The sequence below is a fragment of the Rhinolophus hipposideros genome (assembly GCF_964194185.1).
Source record: "Rhinolophus hipposideros genome assembly, chromosome: 24".
NCBI lineage: Eukaryota > Metazoa > Chordata > Mammalia > Chiroptera > Rhinolophidae > Rhinolophus > Rhinolophus hipposideros.
The window spans coordinates 14,096,441-14,117,936 of NC_138070.1; the positions used below are offsets into that span (position 1 = coordinate 14,096,441).

The following is a 21,496-nucleotide window of genomic DNA, read 5'->3' on the forward strand; positions in this document are numbered from 1 at the left end:
GTATTTCATTGTGGTTTTGATTTCATTTCCCTAATGACTAGTGAGGTATCTTTTCAAGTGCTTATTGGCTATTTACGTATCTTATTTGAAAAAATGTCTATTCCTATCCTTTGCCCATTTTTAAATTGGATATATGTCGTTTTATTATTGAGTTGTAAGAGTTCTTTATATTTTTTAAACGTACGTCTCTTATTATATATTATTTGCAAATATGTTTTCTCCTTCTGTGGGTTCTTTTCACTTTCTTGATGGTATCATTTGCAGTGTAAAAGCTTTTAATTTTGATATAATCCTATGTATCTATTTTTTTCTTTTGTCTGTTTTGCTTTTGATGCTGTATCTAAAAAAACCACTGCATAACTGAGGGTCATGAAGATTTACTCCTATACTTTCTTCTAAGAGTTTTATAGCTTGAAATCTTACACTTCAAAGTATTCTTTTGAACCCTTCAGTCTACTCAAAACACATCTCTCTGTTGGATCATGCTTATGGTTGTAACAGTTACCTCCTGTCAAGGTTTGCTTGGGACTCAGGGCTTTCCAGGACAGGGACTGTCAGTGCGAAAACTCAAAGTTCTGGGCAAACAAGGATGAGTTCAATAGCCTACCAATAAACTTCCAACTTGCTACCTCTGATATAAACCATTGTCTCTGCTCTCCATGGGTTAGAGTAGATACTGAATCCCTCCTCACCTGCATGAGAGACCAGTCTGTTTTCATTTTAGCAGACATTTATTGAGTGCACACAATGCAAAGTCCTGGGTTGAGTGTAGTAAGAGATATTCAATTCCAATTTCCGTGTCCATAAATGAAGTTTTATTGTTCTAGGCTCTTGGGGGTACATCAGCAAACCTTTATGGAGCTTAAGTTCTAAAGGGGAATGCAGACATTTAGTGGGAGGGGGAAACCATTGAAGTAGATGGGGGGGATTTTGAAGGCGGGATTTGGCTTAATTAATCTTCCATTCCCCAGGGTCAAGAGTGTAGAAATCCAATGCTTGTTGAATGAATGAATGAATGAATGAATGATCTTTGGCCTTCTCATACTTACCTTACATTTTTTCTTGATTCATTTCACTAGACCTTCAGCACTGTGATGACAACGACATGTCTAACTTGTTCTGTCCTAGGCCCAGTGCCTATTGCATTGCCTGGCACATAGTAGGTGCTCAATACACGGTACTTGAGTGCATGGATACATTTAAAAAAATCTTCATTCCCTACCCAGGTGTTGTAGCAGCCTGGGTTTCAAGAATAATCTACCCATAACAACATAAATGATTCTCCACAAACAAACATTTAGAGAGGCGCTGTCAACCACCAAAGAGTGAGTGTTCATGGGTACCTCGACAGCCATTTCACAGGCTGGGGTGCCCCATGGGCACCCCGGGAAGGCACCAGCAGCTACAGAGAGCCTGTAAATTTCTCTAAGCAGAAGGGCTCTCCCCGCCCCCTCTCCCCGCACAGCTTGCTCTGCCCTCTGCCTCCTCCTCTCCGCCCACTCGCGCCGCGGTCTCCTGGCGGCGGTGGCTTTGTCTCGTGGGCTGGTCCCTGGCGGCTCCCTCCCCCGAACAGCTGCCGCCGGAGGGAGGACGCCGCGGCGCGGGAGCTGCCAGAACCCCGGTGCTGAAAGCCCTGAGCACTCGTCATCCACCACCACCATGTAAGGGCCATGAAAAGGGCTCGTCCTGGCGCAGCGTGGTCATGGAGGAGGACTTATTCCAGCTCAGGCAGCTGCCGTGAGTATCCTGGGGGCGAGTGAGAGGCAGACGGGCTCTTCTTTAAAAAACGAAAACCTGCAGGGGGGCATCTCTGTACGGCTTCTTGAATTTAAAGGGAACCGTTTCAGAGGAGGGAAATAGGCCTGGAGAAGAAAAGCCATTTTCCTACCCCAGGAGCCCAGCTTCTGTATCTCTGTGACTCAGTGCGATTTTTCAGATCCGTCAGAATCTTATGGGGACCTACGGGGTGTTATGTTTTCCCTTTTAATTGCTCTCAATCCCAAGGGGATTTCGAGGTCTGTGTTTGAAGAACGCCTTAGCTGCTGTTTTGAAATGTGAACTGAATTGATGAGTCCATGCTGTGACCGTGGTTCTTTCCAGCCCTTCTCCTATGCTGTGAAATTCCCAATTTGTTTTTTGCAAGGTCTTTTGGAAGGAGATGATAACCGATGTTGCAAACTGGTTTCTAAAAAGCTAAGATTCCTTCTTCGAAGAGAGGCTTCGGCAAAGACCGGTTGCTTAGGAAGTGTGTGAATGAGCTGTGCACCCTCCCTGAAACCTCTTGCCTTCTTCTGAATGAAAGGGTTTTGTATCAGCTAGCTAGACCAAGACTCACAGTTGTCTGCTATCCTTGGGAACATCAGGAATACACTGCTTAGAGGATGGGAATTTTGAAACGCTACCAAATTCATTCTGAGAATCTTGAGAAAATAAAACCAAACAATGGAAAGGATGGGGGTTTTGTAGAGGGGCTTACAAATTTCTCCTACCTCAAGCCCAGGGTGATTTGTTAAGCATATTCCAAGAGTATGAAGTGGGGTCTTAAAAAGAACATTCATGGGGACTGTTATTGTAATCTTTAGAGGCACTAGCCATGTGGATGGTAAAAGCAGACACCATTTGGGTTTGTTGGGAAGGATACGATATTGTTAGTATGTGTGTATTTTCTTGACTTGAAAAAAGAATGTTCTCTCTCCGAGCCACTGAGGAATTCTCCCAAGTGACTTTTAGTGTGACTGATACAGCTCTCTGAGCTCTGAGTACGGAAGGATATTGTAATATTTACTTCTCAATCAGTATAAAATTAATTTTCACTTCAAATTTCTAATTAATTGAAATTTTACTTTTAAGTGTTTATGAATTGATCCACAAATAGCATCTTATGTAATACAGCATTATTTTACAAGTGCTAAAGAATGTTGTTATAATATCCAGAGGTCGATATATGAAGACATAAAAAGATGCATGTCTGAGTGTAAATCTCCCAAAGAAAACAACACTTTCACTGAAAATAAATATCATATTCAAAAAAACAACCTATTATCTCACAATAAAAATGATTCAAAAAGTGAAATATGAAATTTGATACTCAGAATAACAATACTATCATATTAGAACTGCAGTTTTACTGGGATAAATTCTCAAATAATGTCAGACCTGTGAACTTCGCAAATTACTCAAAGATTCAAGAATATTTAATCTACTAATATGTAGACATGTCACTTGTGATGATTCCTTCCTTAATTAAAACAATAAAATAAGAGGTTTTTAGTTATCTAAATTTGAAAATTCATTTATTTTATGTTAGTATATAATATAGTGTACTATATAACCTATATAGGGTAAATCAAGTTAAAAAAACACACACAAATGAAAAGTCTCTCTCTTCCTAAACACTCATTTTAAGTTTCTTGATTATTCTTTCTGATATTTTATGCACATAAATACATAAAGTATCTATCAGGAAGACCAAACTGTGTTCTGATTAAGAGCATTGGCTCTTGAGTAAGACAGACCTGGGTTCAGAACCTGACTCTGCCACTTCCTGGTTATATAACTTTGAGCAAGTGACTTAACCTTTCTGAGACTCAGTTTCCCTAGCCATAAAATGGGGGCCACAATAGCACTTGAGTCATAGGGTTATTGTGAGGAGTGAGTGAGATAGTATGTCCTCAATGCCTGGCAGATACAAAGCACTCAACACGTATTAACTATGATCACATCTGAAAGATCATTTATAAAAACAAAATACATAGGCTCCCTATGTGTGCTGGACTTCCAAAAATTATGATTTGCAAACCCCAAACTACATTTGAATGAAGTCAAAATTAGCCTTGTAATGTGATGAGCTCAATTTATCAATTTAAAAAAGAGTTAGGTAAAAGGAGCAGCCACGGGAATCTCAGTGGGTTAGAAATCACGACTTAGATGTTTTTTAACCACGCCCTCTGTGTATCATGCACGGATTGCAGGCAGCAGATTTCCTGAGAGCAATATGGTTTTATAAAAATCAGAGGGCCTTGCAGAAGGTTGGCAAGAGTGGGCGCTGGAATAGGCTCCATCCTGTGGGAGGCCAAGTGTTAATAGATTATAAGCCACTAAGTAGTTTAAAGGGTCAGTGGAAGGAGAAAGTGGAGGAGGGTGCCTAAGAAAACAGTCCTTCCTTGCACCTGGGGGCTCCTTCACCGCTCTAGCCGTTCAGTTTGAGACCACGAGCAAACTTTGCTTTTCACCTGCTGTCCACTCAGGCACAATCCATGTACAGTACATTCAGAAGGCTGAGATTTTGTATCTAGTTCTGCCTTATTGTGTGACCTTGTGCAAGTTAGACTTTCCTGGGTCTCTTCTTTCTAGGATGAGTTCTTCAAAGCAAGTTTTACAGACTACATTGATTGATTGATTGATTCCTTCATTTACGAATTTACTTGGGCACCGTCCTTGATACAAGCGGTTCTACAACTAAATAAGTAGACGTTACCCTCGCCCTCAAGGAACTTACAGTCTAGAGCTGCAATTTCCGATACAGTAGTCACTAGCTACTGTATTAAATTTAAACTTAAATTATGTCATTTGGATATGAAATAACTTCTGTAGTATCATATACAGTAAAATATAATTTATAAATAAAATATGTGAAATTTGGAAAATCAGTCCCTCGGTAGCACTCACCACATTTCAAGTGCTTTGCAGCTGCATGTGGCTGGAGGCTGCTTGTACAGGCAACGTAGGTCTAAAAAATTCCCGTAACTGTAGAAAATTCTATCGGACAGCACTGGTCTGGTGGGAGAGGCAGACACTGAACATATAATTGCACAATAATTATGAGAATTGTCTTAAGGGCTACAAAGGATAACAGCAGGGTGCGATGAGACTAGTGCTAGATGGGGGAGGGGGAATTAAAGGAGGCTTCCTTGAGTAAGCTGAGCCTCCGTTGGAGCTGAGCCCCCAGAGGTGTGTAGAAATCATCCAGGAAAAGAGATGGGATGAGGAGCATTCCAGAGAGAGGGAACTGTGTGTGGAGAAGCTCAAAGTCAGGCCAGTGAACGAGTGGCTCGAGGGTTTTGGATGGTAGGGACCAGGCCATACAAAACCTTGTAGTTTGTGACAAACAGAACTTCATCCTGTGTCTGCTTAATCCACTTTATTTCCTTTCTTACAAACCCTGCCTTTCAAGATTGAGCTTAAGTCCATCACCTCCATGAATCTTCTCCTGGGCTTAATGAGCAGCAGGGGTTAAAGTGTAGGCTGAGTCAGGCAGATCTGGGTTCAAATCCCAGCTGTGCCACTTACCACCTAGGTGGCCTTGAGCAAGTCACTTCATGTCCCCAAGGCTGGATGCTGATGTGTAAAGACGGGATAAGGACAGTAGCTGCCTGGCGGGACGGTGGTGATTGGGGGAGCTCTCAGCACACGAGCTGGCTCCAAGTAAGGGCTCCATCAATGGTATTGATGATTTGTCTCCCTCCACTTGGGATTTGTTTCACTTATCCTCCAACTTGTACAGGTAGCAAAGTACCTGGAAGCCATATCTCCTCTGCAGAACACTAAGACAATAGCCTAATGACAGCTAATGAAAGCACGTGTCCAAACTTGAACTCCTGCTCTTTCCTTCTCCCCTCTCCTCTTTTAGCCTCACCCATCTCTGTTGATGGTACCTCCATCCGTCTCCTTGGGGCCAAAACCTTTGGAGTCAACTTTGTCTCCTTTTTCTCTCACTTCAATCCATCAAGAAATCCTATTGGTCTTGCCTTAAGCTACATCCAGACTCCAAACACTTGTCTCCCCCTCTACTGCTATTCCTTGGTTCAGCTCTCTCTCTGTGGTCTCTCACCTGAGTTAATTGTAATGGTCACCTTGCTGGTTTCCTGCTCCTGCCCCTGTCTCCCTAGAGACCCTTCTCACCACAGCAACCAGAGGGCTTCTTCAAAAGTCAGATCACATCGCTCCTCTGAGCAGAACCCTCCCATGGTTCCCTCTCACCTCGTCTCTCCCACTGTCCCACCCACTCACGCGGCTGCAGCCATTCTGGTCTCCTTGCTGTTCCTCAAACATGCCAGGCAGATGCCTACCTCAGGACCCACTGTTCTCTCTGTCTAGAAAGCTCTTCTCCAAGGTATCTGCTTCACTTTTGTCAAGTCTCAAATGCCACTGTCTCACTAAAGCCTACCCTGAACACCTTCTTTAGGATGGCAGCCTTCTCTCTTACTACCATTAGCACGGCCACTATCAAAAATAAAATACAAATAAAAATAACAGGATGTGGGGAAGTTGGAATTCTTGTGAATTGTTGGTGGGAATGAAAAATGGTGCAGCCTCTATGGAAAACAGTATGGCAGTTCCTCAAAAAATTAGAAATAGAACTACCATACCATCCAGCAATTCCACTTCTGGGTATTTACCCACAGAAGAATTGAAAGCAGATTCATGAAGAGATATTTGTACATGCCTGTTTACAGCAGTGTTATTTGCAGCGTCCATCAGTGGATGAATGGATAAACAAATGTGGTCTGTCCGTACAATGGAATATTATTTAGCTTTAAGAAGGAAGGAAATTCTGGCACATGCTACAACGTGGATGAACCTTGAGGACGTTATGCTAAGTGAAATAAGCCAGTCACAAAAAGACAATTACTATATGATTCCACTTATATGAAGTACCTAGAGTAGTCAAATTCATAGAGACGGAAAGTAGAATGGTGGTTGCCAGGGGCTGTGTGTGGGAGGGGAGAAAGGGGAGTTGTTTAATGTGTACAGAGTTTCAGTTTTGCAAGATGAAAAGAGTTCAGTGGATGCCTGGTGGGGATGGTTGCATAACAGTGTGAACGGACTTAATGTCACGGAACTGTACTCTCAAAAATGGTTAAAATGGTTAAGTTTTATCTTATGTGTATTTTACCACAGTTGAAAAATATTGCAACCCTCTTTCCCCATCCTCCAGCACCACGGTCAACTTGTGTTCCGTTTTTCATAGCACTTATCACCTTCTAACATACCATATAATTTACTTATTGATTGTTTAGTGTCAGTCTTCTCTCACTAGAGTGAAAGCTTTATATGGCAGGGGTCTGATGTATCCCAATAATGTGGGACATTGCCTAGATTACATCTGATATTGGATTCTAGTGTGGACCAGTATATATAGGCCAAGAGATTAAAAAACAAACTTTGTGAATGAAAAACAAGAAAAATCTGTTCAGCAGCTCAATCATTCATTCTCCTTAACAGCGTGGCCACCATGATTAATTAAGCCGAGTCCACTTGGAAAGATCAGACATAGCCTTGTTTTCCTCATAGTTGCTTATCTGCTTCCCCATTCCCTTCCATTAAATCAGGGAGGTTGGCGGAAGGCAGTATGATTTCCTGATTACATGGCTATATTCTTGAAATCGTCCCAGGCAAACTCTTTGGGCCCATGGCAACCCTGGTAAAGACTCGTTTTTCAGTTCTAGAGAAGGAACCAGAAGTAGGTTTTGTTTCTTGTAAATGAGGGGACCTGAGCAAAGAGACATAGGACCAGCAGAGGTGGCTAAGGCACACATGAAACTTCCTACTGGCTGCCAGCCCCCTGAGACTCAGTGAGGCAAAAGGAGAGGATTCCTGGCCAAGGAGGAGAAATGAGGGTTCCCTGTCACCTACTTCAGGCAAAAAGTAGGGAGCTATTATAATAGCCCAGGGATCCTCCAGGTTAACTCACGAAATCCTTTTAAAATTTCAGGCTCAAAGTTGCTCACCTCATTATTTCAAATGCATGCCAGCTAGCTTCACTCTGAGGGGTATGTGTTTCAGTGACTTTCAGCGGAACAGCCTAGAGGTCAAAGAAAGAAGGTTTCCTTGCAAAGACTCCATCGCTTGGGTAGCCTTAGGTCTTAGGGAGGATTGTTCCAGGACCTGTTGGCCCAGACCCTGGCGTTAAGCCCCAGCCGAGCTCTTCCCTGGGCTACTGTCTAAAAGAATTAGGCGGATCTGCAGGAATCATTGTGTGATCTTGGGCAATTCATTTAAATTCCTTGAGATTTAAAGGTGTGCCTGGGCCACCTTCAAGGGCATCGTTAGCTTTGTTTTTTTATTTTTGTTTTTTTAGGAGGGCGCAGCTCACAGTGGCCCATGTGGGGATCAAACCGGGAACCTTGGTGCCATCAGCACCATGCTCTAACCAACTGAGCTAACCGGCCACCCCAGCGTCTAAGCTCTCCAGATGGGTGTGCCTGGTACCATCCTGGCTTCTGGCGATTGTTTTGGTGTAATTATTAACAGCATCTCTCATGCTTTAATACAGGGTTGTATTAAAACTCAACCTTGACGCTATTCAAATTTTTGACTAGATAATATTTTGTTGTAAGGGGCTGTTCTATGCATTATAGGATGTTTAGCAGCATCCCCTGGCCTCTACCTACAAGATGTCATAACCACTACACCCGTTACCCCCTGACATGTGACAATCAAAACTGTCCCCAGACATTGCCCATATCCCCTGAGAGACTAAATCACACACACACCCCCGCCCGAGAACTACTGATCTAAAATGTTCTAATTTAGACAAGAAGCTACTCAGTCTCTTTATTTTCAGAGCATCTTCGGCTCACTCTTTAAACCTCACTCCTCTGACTTTAATAATGTCGAGCCCCTGGTATGTGCTATACCAGCCACTTGTGCCACTTCTTTCATCCTCAGGATACCTCTGGAAAGACACTACAAACTCCATGAGGGCAATAATTCAGTCTGCACACAGCAGGACCTCACTGCATGCTTGTTGAATGAATGAGTGAATAAACAAGTTACAGAGACAAACGACCTGGAAAGTTGTAGCACAGGCCTGGAAGGTTGTAGCATAGGCCTTCGTTTCTCCCGTCAGAAGTTACCCAGCCCCTCCCCTGAGGCCATGTCACAGAATGATTAGGTGCGAGAGCTCTCTACTCCAGGAGACCTGGATGTGAGTCTTAACCTTCCTGCCAATTTAGAGGGTAACCCTGCGGCAAGTTACTTTTCTTCTCTGGGCCTCAGTTTTATTATCTGTAAAGTGGGGCTAACAATGGCACCCACCTCGTAGGGCATAAGGCTCATAAAGTGCTTAGCGGACCTACCAGCACATGGTTAGGGCTCAATAAATGCTAATTATTATGTATTTGTGATCATTACCTTTTGTCCAGAATATAAGCTAGTGGTCCTTACTGCGTGCTTGTTGATTGAATGATGCTATTCCGGTCAGTGGGAATGGCAGGAAAATACAAATGAATAAAATCCACAGAGAACTAAAATTTGCATTAACTATAGACTTTTTTTAATTTAAATTTATTGGGGTGACAATTGTTAGTAAAATTACATAGATTTCAAGTGTACAATTCTGTAATACACCATCTATAAATCCCATTGTATGTTCACCACCCAGAGTCAGTTCTCTTTCCATTACCATATATTTGATCCAACTATAGACTTCTAGACATTCAGGAACAGAAGAGACCTTGAAACCATCACATTGAACCCCTCATACTCATCTTCCCAGTTCTGGCAGGAGGGCATCAAGTGGTGGCTTCCAAATATCTATAGCCATCGTCAACATCTTATGAAAATTCAGATTCCTGGGCCCTACTCTGCAGAGATAAAAGAGCATTAAGTCTGGAGAATGGCCCAGGAATCAGCATTTTAATCGATTACTTAAGGCTGTTCTTGGCCTCAGTTAGGGTAGCATGAGCTCATTGGTTAAGATCATGGGTTCTAGAGCTACTCAGGCCAGGGACCTAGTACAGTACAGACAATATAGGGGACCTGGACCAATTGGTATAACCTCTGTGAGCCTCAGTTTACTTGTCTATAAACTGGGGATATTAATAATACCTCCCTCCTAGGGTTGTTGAAGAGCTTATATGATAGTAAATAGATATAGCACTTAGGCTTGCCCCTGGCATGCTGAATTGCTGCATATTAAATATCATTACTCCTTAGGCCACTCATATGGATACCTGCTTTCTCTAGACCACATCTATGAAGTGGAGTCCCCTGCCTCCTAAAGCAGCCTTTTTCATCTTTGGACTTCTCTGCCTGAGAAGGCTCCTTATGTTGAGTTGAAATCTGCTTCCCTCTTCTTTATACCCAGAAGTTCAAGCTCTGTTCTCAGGGTCCTAGTTGAACAAGCACCTTCTTTCGTGTGCCAGAACTTTAAATATTTGAAGGCAAAGGTCCAGCCCCTGAGAAGACTCTTCCCAAATCATGCAGATCAGGCAGTGCTCAAGTCTTGTCTTGAAGGAGACAAAGCAAGTTCAGTTTTCAGTGACTTTGGCAGTTTCTGCTGCTCCTGGTCCCCAGCCTCTGACCTCATTTGTCAATAGGTTTCAGATCCCAAAGAAGCCCCAGTGACATGGCTGAGTACCGAGGGCAAAGCTGAGGGGTGCTGGTCGTCTGAGTTTCCCAAACATGTGGCCGCTTGTTATAACTTGGCCCTTTGTTGGTTAGCCTTACACACGGGCCTCCCTGTGAAGATGTCTTTTTCTAATGATTGGAAGAGTAGGGGGTAATAATAAAAACTTCACCCCCTCTTCCTGTAAACCCCCTAGTCCAAGTCACCGTTACGTCTCACTCAACTGACCACACAGCCTGTCTCCCTACTGCTTCCTCTCGTGCCATTTTTCTGTGTTAACATGCCTCTGATTTTCGCTATTCTTAGGTCTTGATACCTTGGGGCCTTGCTGACTTGGGAGGGGCCGTTCCTCCCAGGGTTAACTAGTAAATGACCTGCCTGTCAGTGTACCTTTCATATACAACCTAACAAATCCAGAGCCACCATCCACCTGCCTGATTGCCCAAGGCCAAGTACCGCACAACTAGGGACAGCCCGTAGGCCCCAGAGCCCGCTGAGAATATTCAAACTGGCCAATCCTCAGCCTGCTTACCCTGACTCACCTGTTGCTTCCCGTGAAAACCACTCTAAGGACCCTTGCCCGTGTTTCCCCCTCACTCCCTCTGCCTCCTGACGAATGCTGGGGCTTCCCTCCTCATATGGCGCCCTGGAGGTGTGGCAAGCCCCCTTTGCTCAGGATCTGTGAGAAGAACAGAGTATATCTTTGCAATGGCATCCATCTCCTGATCTACCAGCCTTGCCGTACTTAAATAATAATAAAAACCTATATTTTCAAATACTTTCCACAGTCGTTTTGTCTTCCTGTGGAAAACTATGCCTGAGTGATCTCAAAATTCAACTCTGGTCATCCTCTCCCCTCTCCCCCTACTTGAAACCTTTTCAATGGTCTCAGGATAATATGAATAGCCTCACTGTGGTCTCCAGAGCTCCGCAGGGTCCAGCCTATTTCTTTGACCTCTACTCCTTGGTCCTACCCCCGGGCCTTTGCACCAGCTGTTCTCTCTACTCTTCTCGCCACTGTGACTTTGTCTTCTTGACCTCAGGCTCCTCTGGGAGATCAATCCTGATGGCTCCTCTCTGCAATTCTTCTTTATTTTGGCACCCTTTGTTTCCTTCTCAAGATCCGTTCATTTGCAGATTTCTTTGTCTACTTGGGTATTAACCATCTCTCCAATTAGAGCATCCACTTCATGAGAGCACATTGATTTTGTCTCCCAGCACTTTGCACTTAATCAGCACGCAATAAACACGTACTGAAAAAAAAACAAATGGAAAAAAAAAACAAAAAACACGTACTGAAACACTGAAGGTGCTAAGCTCTGTATGAAGCTCTCTCTCTGTATTGACTCCTTTCATCCCCATGGCAACCCTATGAGATAAGAATTACCATCTCCGGGCCGGCCCGGTGGCTCAGGCGGTTAGAGCTCCATGCTCCTAACTCCGAAGGCTGCTGGTTCGATTCCCACATGGGCCAGTGGGCTCTCAACCACAAGGTTGCCAGTTCAATTCCTCGAGTCCCGCAAGGGATGGTGGGCTGTGCCCCCTGCAACTAGCAACGGCAACTGGACCTGCAGCTGAGCTGCGCCCTCCACAACTAAGACTGAAAGGACAACAACTTGACTTGGAAAAAAGTCCTGGAAGGACACACTGTTCCCAATAAAGTCCTGCTCCCCTCCCCAATAAAGGAAAATCTAAAAAAAAAAAAAAATTTATTCATTTAAAAAAAAAAAAAAAAAAAAAAAAAGAATTACCATCTCCATTCTCCCTGGGAGGAAATTGAGACTCAGAGAGGTAAAGTAATCTACCCAGGGTCACATAGCTGCTGCTTGGCATGGGCTCCGGATTTAGACCCAGGTCAGTTTGTGTGGCGGAGCTGGGCTCTCTTCTTCCCTGTGGCAGATCATCTCTATTCGTAAAAGACTCTAAAATCCATCCTGAAATAATCAGAATTAAGTTTCAGCTTCCTTTCAGTCTGATAGATTAAGGAGCTCAGGGGATAAAGGTCCAGAAACTCAGATGAAAAGAGCAAAAAACTTCCTTGTCTAAAATACCTGAGTCAAGTCTCAGACCCTAATTTAAGGTACGAGGTGAATTACATGATGGTACCAACAAGATTTGTAAGTTGACAGCCATTTCCTCAAGCTCTTCTTTAAATAGCAAAATTATGTAAAATAAATGTTCCCTGCTATTTTGGTGAATTATATGCTATCTATACACCACAAATACCAAGAAATGGTGAGCCAGCCTGTTTGGATGCCGTCGTCTATATAACATATGCCACTGCTATTTTCTTTTTCTTTCATTTTTCTTTCTTTTTTTCCCCTTGGAAAAATCTTGGCTCGTGTGGCTGATAAATACTTTGAGGAACCCGACTGATTCAAAAGGTAGCCTGATTTTCTGAGTCTAATTTCATGTCAAAGGTCTCTCTTTTATGTCTGTTTTAAAACAAGCATTCATTAATCAAAGCACCCTGGCTTTGAGTGGTTTGCCAGAGAAGGAACGTGAATAAATCCTGGCTTAGAACTTCAGGGAGCTAAGCCACCCTCTCAAAGTCACATTTTACAAAGGTCAGGGTACTCGGTGCTCAAGGCAGAAAGGTGACTTGAGAGAGGCCATGACGGAGGGAAGCTAATGTTTACTCAATGCCCAGTTTCCCATTCATCAAGCTCAGTTAATCTTCTCAATGGTTCTGCAAGCCTGTCGTCGTCCCTATTTCACAGATGAAAGCGTCTGTAACATGTTTAGCAGATGCTACCTGATCCACAGAGCTTTGTAAATAGTCACTATGGTTATGTATATTTATTATTAAAGTATAGATGCCCAATGCAAAGTTGCAAACATTACAGAAGGATCCAAAACAAAAAGTGGGGGGGAAATGTCCTTTCCCTCAAAATCCCCTGTTTTCATCCAGTCGTCCTCCCCAGAAGCAACCAGACTTTGGCTCTTTATGTATCCTTCCAGAATGTCTAGGACTGTAGAAACATAAATATAGCAGGGCAGCATTTTCTCAGACTTCAATGTGCATACAAATTGCCTGGGGACCTAGTTAATATGCAGATTCTGATTCATAGGTCTGGATCAAGACCTGAGACTCTGCCTTTCTAATAAGCCCCTAGGGGCTGGTACGCCCCAGGTTCAAGACCAAAATTAAGTCTTGGCCGCAAGGACCCATATCCCAGAATCATATTCTAGTATATTTAAGAACGAGCCCCAACAATGTTTTCCTGTTGGCCCTTACAGAGCAACTTGTGTGTAGGTGTGTGTGTGTGTGTATTGTGGTAAAATATACATCACATAAAATTTAGCATTTTGACAATTTTAAGTGTACAGGGAATGGCATTAAGTACATTCACAAGGTTGTGCAACTGTCACCACCATCATCCATCTCCAGAAGTTTTTCATCTTCCCCAAATAAAACTCCGTACCCATTCATCACTAATGCCCCATTCCCCCATCCCCTCAGCCCCGACTTTCTATCTCTGTGATTTTACTATTCTTGGCTCCCTCGTATAGGTGGATAGTTTGTCCTTTGCGTTAGGCTTATTTCACTTAGCATAATATCTTTAAAGTTCAGCCATGTTGGAGCGTGTCAGAATTTCCTTCCTTTTTAAGGCTGAATAATATTCCGTTGTGTGGATAGACCACACTTCACTTATCCATTCATACATTGATGGATACTTGGATTGTTTCCACCTTTGGCTATTGTGATAGAGATCAACTTAAAAAACAACATTGTTTTAAAACATTTTCTTACGTGGATGTGCCATCATCTATTTAATTACTCCTCTCCAGATGACTGTGTCTAGTTTTGTTTCTACTTACCATATTTTGGTAATAGTTATCACATGCGAAGCTGCAAACAGCATGCTAGCTCTAGAGGGGAATATAGCAGAGTGGCTGGGAGTGGGGACTCTTAAATCAGGTGGCTGCCAAAGTCTGGCTTAGTCACCCACTAGGTGACCTTCCACAATCTCCCAGCCCTTCTGTGCTTGAGTGTCTTTATCTGGAACGTGGGGACAGTGAAAGTGAAGGTTAAATAAGATAATGCGGACTTGTGTCTATCTCTACGATGAATCGCCAGCGCAACAATTCTAGGTGGGAGCACGGAGCATTTAAAATGTTGAAAGCTATCACAGATTACCTTCCAAAAAGGTTGCCGTAGTTGCTATTAGTCACGGAAGAAAGTACGGAGACCTGGACCGTCCTTGAGGAAAGGATATGATAAAAACAGTATTCAAGGCAGATGCTCAAGCCGCGTAGTCATTCTGTGAAGGTCCCCTGAGAGTCAAGGGTGATCCATCTACCTGCCCTTCGTCCCTGAAAATGAAGTGATACTGCACGTAAATGTTCATTTCCTCCCTTCGTCTAATAAGTCTCTATGTTTTCATCTTCTACGAATGCTTTGGGGGACTGTTTATGCTTTTTTATTTTGGGGTTGCTTCTTGGGGACAGGAAGTCTCTTTCCAGAACCCAATTCACACCACCCATTACTCAGTGGGTTGCAGAGTTGAAACATCTTATCTACTGGGGCCACACTGCCCAGAAATAGCCCTACTGTTCCCCTAGAGGAATATGGGCCCCAAATGGCCAGATAGTCTATTTTTAAAGAAACATCAGAAATCTTGCTTTTTATGTGAATTCTTCCATTAGAAAAAAAAATTGGCATCCATGGAAAAAGAATACCATATGGGCAACTTTCTGTGGGTATAATTTAACCCTTAGACAACCAAATTGTTATCTCTGTTATAGAGGGAGGAATCTAAATTCTGAAAAACACACGTACCTCCCCACAGTATTCAAGTCTAGAATGAAGATGATCCTCACGCCTGTAGCCTACCATGTGACTAGGGCCCCCCTGGAGTTGTGCAGTGTCCAACCTGTACAACAGTATGTGGCAGCCCTGATACACAACTCTTGAAGTTGTCACCCCTCCAGTACAATTCAATAGAAATGCTGCCCTCCTACCCATTCAACTCTCCTGATGATGAACAAAAGCTTTTCACCTGTCTTGGGCACTAGACCTGTGCAGCAAGGCACAGCAGGAGTTGTAGCCTTCATGACCAGATTTGCTCTGTCCTCTAGGGTGGTGAAATTCCGTCGCACGGGCGAGAGTGCAAGGTCAGAGGACGACGCAGCTTCGGGAGAGCATGAGGTCCAGATTGAAGGGGTCCGCGCAGGCCTAGAGGCCGTCGAGCTAGACGATGGGGCAGCTGTGCCCAAGGAGTTTGCCAATCCCACCGACGGTGAGGGGGCCCTGCAGTTGGGGCATCAGCCTGGGCCCCAGTCAGGGGCTCTGGGGTGCCAGGGTTGCCTCCCCAGATGGCACTCTTAGAGGGATCTTGTGAAGGGACAGGTAGGGAGGGCCCAGGGGTGACACTGGAAGTGTGAGCTGGACCTACATGGCTTATTTCAGCAGGCAAGGTTACATCACAATCCCTGCCAGTGAGCATCATTACACAACATTTGGCTGAGGACACCAGCAACAATGATGGCGATGGTGATTGTGATGGTGGTGGTGGTGATGGTGGTGATGATGCTGATGGTGATGACGGTGATAAAGATGATAATGGTGGTGACAATGGTGATGATGGTGGTGATGATGATGGTGATGATGATGGTGGTGATAGTGGTAGAGATGATAATGGTGACGATGGTGATGGTGGTGATGGTGGTGATGGTGGTGATGATGGTGGTGATGATGGTAGAGATGATAATTGTGGTGGTGACGATGGTGATGGTGGTGATGATTGAAGGTGGTGGTGATGATTGAAGGTGGTGATGTTGGTGATGATGAGTGATGGGAACAGCTGACATTGGCTGAAGGTTTACCTGTGCCAGGTACTGTTCTAAGCACTTTACACATAATACCTGTTTAATTTTCACAGCATTTCCAATTGGAACTATTATGACCATCCTCCCTGTTTTGCAGAAGAGGAAACTGAAGCACAGAAAGATTAAGTATCTTGCCCAGGGTCACACAGCCAAGTAGGATTTATACCCAGGTGATGGGATCTCAGAGCCCATATCCTTATCCACAACCTTGTGCTGCCTCTGAGTAGAGCTGGTCAAACAAGAGACCTGAGGCAGTGCTGGGGGACGTGGTCTCCCCTCATCACGTAATGCTGATGGGGGAGAACATTCCATGCATTTCTGAAAGACCCCTGGTTCCCAACATTAGAGAGGATTCATGACTTGAAGCCAAGGCCTGTTGTTGGCAGAGCTAAGGGTTCACTGGCTGGGGAGAGGGGAGGTAGTGATGAAGAGCCGTGGCTTTACTGTCAGGCTGGTCTGGGCTCCACTCCCAGATCTGCAGTGTGCCAGCTGTGTGACCCTGGGAACGTCCATTTCCTCCTCTGTAAGTGGGACTAAGACTGGGCCTTCACTAACAGTTGTGACAGGGACTAAATGAGATAATGCCCATGTAGCTCTTAGTGCAGTGCCTGGCACGCGGTGAGCTCTCAGTAGTGTACTGTTCTATCATTATTACTGCTACACGGACGAGCTCCTCGGGCTCACTCTGCTTTCTGCTCAGTATTTTTGCTGGACAAAACCAGCACCCGCGGGTGTGATAAACACCAGCCCATACACACTTCAGGAGAAAATGATGATGAGCGTTAAGAGGCCCATGTTTGAAATGCCATAAAGATGACAACTCCCAGCAGGGGCTGATGAAATAGATCCCCAGAAACTGCCCACGGAAGCCCACAGCCTGCTCCTTTAATATTTTTATGTGTTAACTAACTTTTTATGTGGGAATCATTTTAGATTTATAGAGAAGTTGCAAAGATACTACCTAGAGTTCCCATATACCCTTCATGCAGCTTCCCCTTATGATAATATCTTGCCTAACCGCAGTAACTAAGAAATGAATGAAACCCCAGACTTTATTCAGATCGCACCAGTTTTTCCAGCAATGCTGTTACAGGCCAGAATCCAGCACATCACATTACATTTAGTTTGTCAGTATTTTTCGAAACACTTAGTAGCTTAGAAATTATATCCTGATTTATTTTCTGGGTATATACAAACAACACATGTCTATTTGGAAAGCATTCAGACAGAAATGTACAGAGGAAAGTGAGTGCTGTCCTCTAAGATGACCCTGTTAACAGTGTGTGGACACTCATTCTTCCCCTGTATGACAGACACACACACACACACACACACACACACACACACACACACACGGAAGTCTGCTTTTATAAAGTATCCCCCCGCCCCCACGGAAGTAATACATTGTAAAAGGAAGAAAGCCAAAGTGTCACATGATTTCTCCTTCCCTCCCTCCCAAGACAAAAATAAAACCATAATGTAAAGTTTTGTGTATAGTCTGTGCATAGTCACATATACATATATTTATATTAGTATATATACATATACACACACATGCATACATTTCCAAGAAGAATACCATACAAAATATTTTTGCTATCCATCTCTTGCTTTGTTTTTTTTAAAAACAAATTTTTAATTAATGGACAGTATATTGCATGCATGCTTCTACACCTGCACATTCTTTTTAACAACAGTTGGGTCAAATTTCAAAAGGTGAATATATAAAACTATATCATTATAATATAACCACTTATGTAACCAACCCACCTGTTGGTAGACATTCTGGGTTTTCTAGTTCTCCCTCTTGTAAACAATGTCACAGTGGATTTTGTAGCAAAGTTATCTTTTCACACTTGCTGGCCTGTTTTCCTAGGATACTTTCCAAAAAGCAGCATGTGCTACCTTTAAGGAGCTTGGCTGGGGACCCCCACATTAGGAAAACTGCAAGAGACACTGACTCCTTCCTCCCCTCCCCCTCTCTCTTTCCCAGATACTTTCATGGTGGAAGACGCGGTGGAAGCTATCGGATTTGGAAAATTTCAATGGAAGCTGTCTGTTCTCACGGGCTTGGCTTGGGCAAGTATTTCTGGGGGGGGGCAGTGACCTCGCATTCAGTCTCCAAGAAACCCTTATGCTGCTCAGCTGGGTTTCCATGATCTACAAGGAAGGACCGAGTCCTCCCCACCTAGACACCTCCCCACATAGAGCCTTTGCTTGAATTGACAAAATTTATGTTGAGTGATAGGCCCTGGTGATAATAAAGCTCTATGCTTTGGGGGGAGTTGGGCGTGTTGGCAATTGTTCTCATGGAGGAGTTGAAGCTTCTGGCTAATGAAATGGTTCTCAGTCCTTTGGGGCTCATAACTACTATGAGATTATAACTTCGTCTGTGGAGCTCATCCTAGAAAACTATGCGCAGATAACAATGAGCCCTCTGCTTGAAGAAGCTCACTATCCTTCGTTAAAATGCCCTCATCTACCTCTAGCAAATAACTCACCCAGGCCTTTAATACAACTGAAATTGATTTTTGTGACTGGTGCGAGACGGTGACCTAACTAAATCTTTTTCCAAACGGATCTTCCATTTTCCCACCCATTTGAAAGGCCACTTATACTATCCATCACATTCTCAGGGCCACACGGGTCTGCTTCTGGATTCTCACTTCTGTCGCATTGTTCTGTCTATCTAGTCCCATAAAAGATGTTTCATTACTGGGGCTTCCTAGTATGTTTTACTATAGGAAAAAGTCACCCTTGTTAAAGACACTGATAATTCTGCATGAACAATGACCTCTACACCGAAGCAAGCTAGTCTTTCACTGAGCCCAAGAGAAAAGATCGTTGTCGCGCTACCTCTATAAAAAAGATTTTCGAAATGTGATGTTTTCCCACTTCATTTGGGGAGAGCCTCTAGTTTTTAAACATGGAAACACACACACACACGCGCACAAAGAATGTTTAACGTCTAGCTGTCGATTTCCTCTGGGCACCACACTGTTTGAACTGAAGCTTTTCGTGCAGTAGGGCGCTCAGCCGGCAGGAGAAGAGGCGTTTTCTCCACGATCTCTCTGGGGTCACGAACTTGGCAAGGGCTCAGCATCCTGGCCTTCTGACGTTTGCTTCCTCTTTGCAGATGGCCGATGCCATGGAAATGATGATCCTGAGTATCCTTGCGCCACAGCTGCACTGCGAGTGGCATCTCCCCAGCTGGCAGGTTGCGTTGCTAACCTCGGTATGCAGCTGGCAGCTCTCTCCTGTTGGGTACAGTTCTGGTCCCCTGGGGGGGAGGCGGGCTGGGGGGTGTGCCTCTCCTCCTGCTGCTTGCAAAGGTTCAGCAGAAAAGAAATAAGCCCCGCATGGAAACACCATGACCTCGGCTTTCTTTACTCCCCTCCCCACCTCACATATCCTGGCAGGTTGGCAGCCAAGGCTACCACACCCAGGGGTACAACTGTCTGGGAGCTCCAGATATCCTGCTCAATTGCTGGGAACTTGGAACCCACCTGGGCACATCCTTAAACCCTATAAACCTCACTCTGGCAAAAAGGAGATGCCAATACCTCCCACGCCAGGGTGATTTGAGGACTGGAAAAAACACAAAGGCTGGCACATAGTAGTTGTTCAATAAATGGGAAGGAGCTGCTGCTCCCTGGAATTAGGGCTTGAAAAAGTGTGAGGTAGAACCCTCAGTTTTTGTTGGGGGGGTGTTCAGCAGCCACTTTCTAAAAGGGAGGGAGTGCCACGCTCGATAGACGGATAGTAATGATACTCACAAAAGCTAATATTTATTGAGTATTTACTGTGCAAACAGCTTTACATACATTTTATATGTGCATAATATACATTGTGCTCTTTAATCCTCACAACCCCATGAGGTAAGTACTATTAGTAGCTGGGTAAAACGAGGCACAGAGTGGTTAAATCACTCATGAAAGGTCACACAGCCTAGCTAGTGGCAGAGTAATTGCTAACTAGGAATGCCTCCCAGAATGCTCTTTTTCTAGTACAACTGTTCTGGAATGACGTGAGTCCCTTCAGCAACCAGGACCGGTCTGATATTAGCAATAAAGTCGTCTAGCTCAGTGGGAGGAGCTTGATAAGCTCATATACCTGCATATTTGTGGTTTAGTCACCTGCTTAATGTGTGGCTTTGAGTGAGACATTTCACTACAGTTCTGTTTCATCACCTGCAAAATGGGGGAGATAACCCCTGTTTTTTGGCAGGTGAGCAACTAAAACCCTACAGTGCCCAGTACACAGTAGGGGTTGGATGAATGATTTCTTATATTCCTCATTCTCACAGCTACCCCCTAAGGGATAGTCTGTGTTTTTGCAAAGTGGGGCCTTTGTGGTGTTTTGTCAACCACCATTTATCGAGCACTTATTTTGTGCCAGGCTCTGTGCTCAGGGTTCTGCAGGTATTACCTCTTGAGCCCTCTCTGCCCCATGAAAGCAGTGCTATATTACGCCCATTTCTACAGATAAGGAAACTAAGGCCCAGAGAGGTATGATGAGTTGCCCACATCCATGTAGCCTATAAGAGGCAGAGGCCGAATTGAGATGCAGGACGGGCAGACTCAGAGTCCTGGCTCCCAGCCCCTGCCCTGGACTGTTTTCTTGCGGTAATAAAGTTGGGACTCTTGAGATAGGTAAAGCTGTGAAATCCCATGGCCAAAATTTCTGTGGAAATGTTAGAGCGCTGCAGGAGTTGCTTTAACTGCAATGTTTACCTGAGGATAAGACACACCTGTCCTTGCTGTCACGGGAAATACGGTGTGAGATTACCGTAATTACTGTAATCGAGAACTAGTGCTCTGGGGTGCCTAAATCTCTCCCACAGGGGAGAGAGAATGGGGAAAATTTGTGTTTGGGAGGATGCTTAACTCTTTCAGAATGCAAGGATATCACTTAGCACATGACTAAGGCAGCATCTTACCCCAAGACAGTAATCTTTAAACACTTTTGTTCCAGCTCATCTAGAAAAGAATTGCGTAAGAATTATGTCACCCCCCGGACTGTCACAAGTTTTTAAATTGACGTTACTTTTTTTTTTTAAATTGTAGGTTGCTGATTATATAATTTCTGATATATTGGAATATTCAAAATTTAAGTTAAATGATCATATCATGTGAAAAAAATGTGTCCAATGGAATTGAAATGTTTATCTGACAGCCACAATCATCTGTTTAAAAACAACGTGACTAAGCGCTTCAGAAGAATTTGGAAATTTCGCATTGTCTTGTTTTCTTCTTGAACTGATATTTGCATTCCATTTATCCATATAATTTGATCTCAGTGTAATGTGTTACT

The 21,496-nt window shown here is 43.9% G+C and overlaps 1 protein-coding gene across 2 annotated transcripts in view; it reads left to right on the forward strand.

The window, feature by feature from the left end:
- Positions 1-1,555: 1,555 nt before the first annotated feature.
- Positions 1,556-21,496, forward strand: part of SVOP (SV2 related protein) — a 62,520-nt gene continuing 42,579 nt past the window's right edge. Inside the window, exons 1-4 of one of the 2 annotated variants that reach the window (XM_081037309.1) lie at positions 1,556-1,737; positions 15,434-15,594; positions 18,177-18,262; positions 19,320-19,418. In XM_081037309.1, coding sequence (XP_080893435.1) covers positions 1,703-1,737; positions 15,434-15,594; positions 18,177-18,262; positions 19,320-19,418 — 381 coding nt within the window. In that variant the 5' untranslated portion in view covers positions 1,556-1,702. Of the gene's footprint in view, positions 1,738-15,433; positions 15,595-18,176; positions 18,263-19,319; positions 19,448-21,496 lie in introns of both variants that reach the window. The other variant, XM_081037310.1, reaches the window with a different exon arrangement.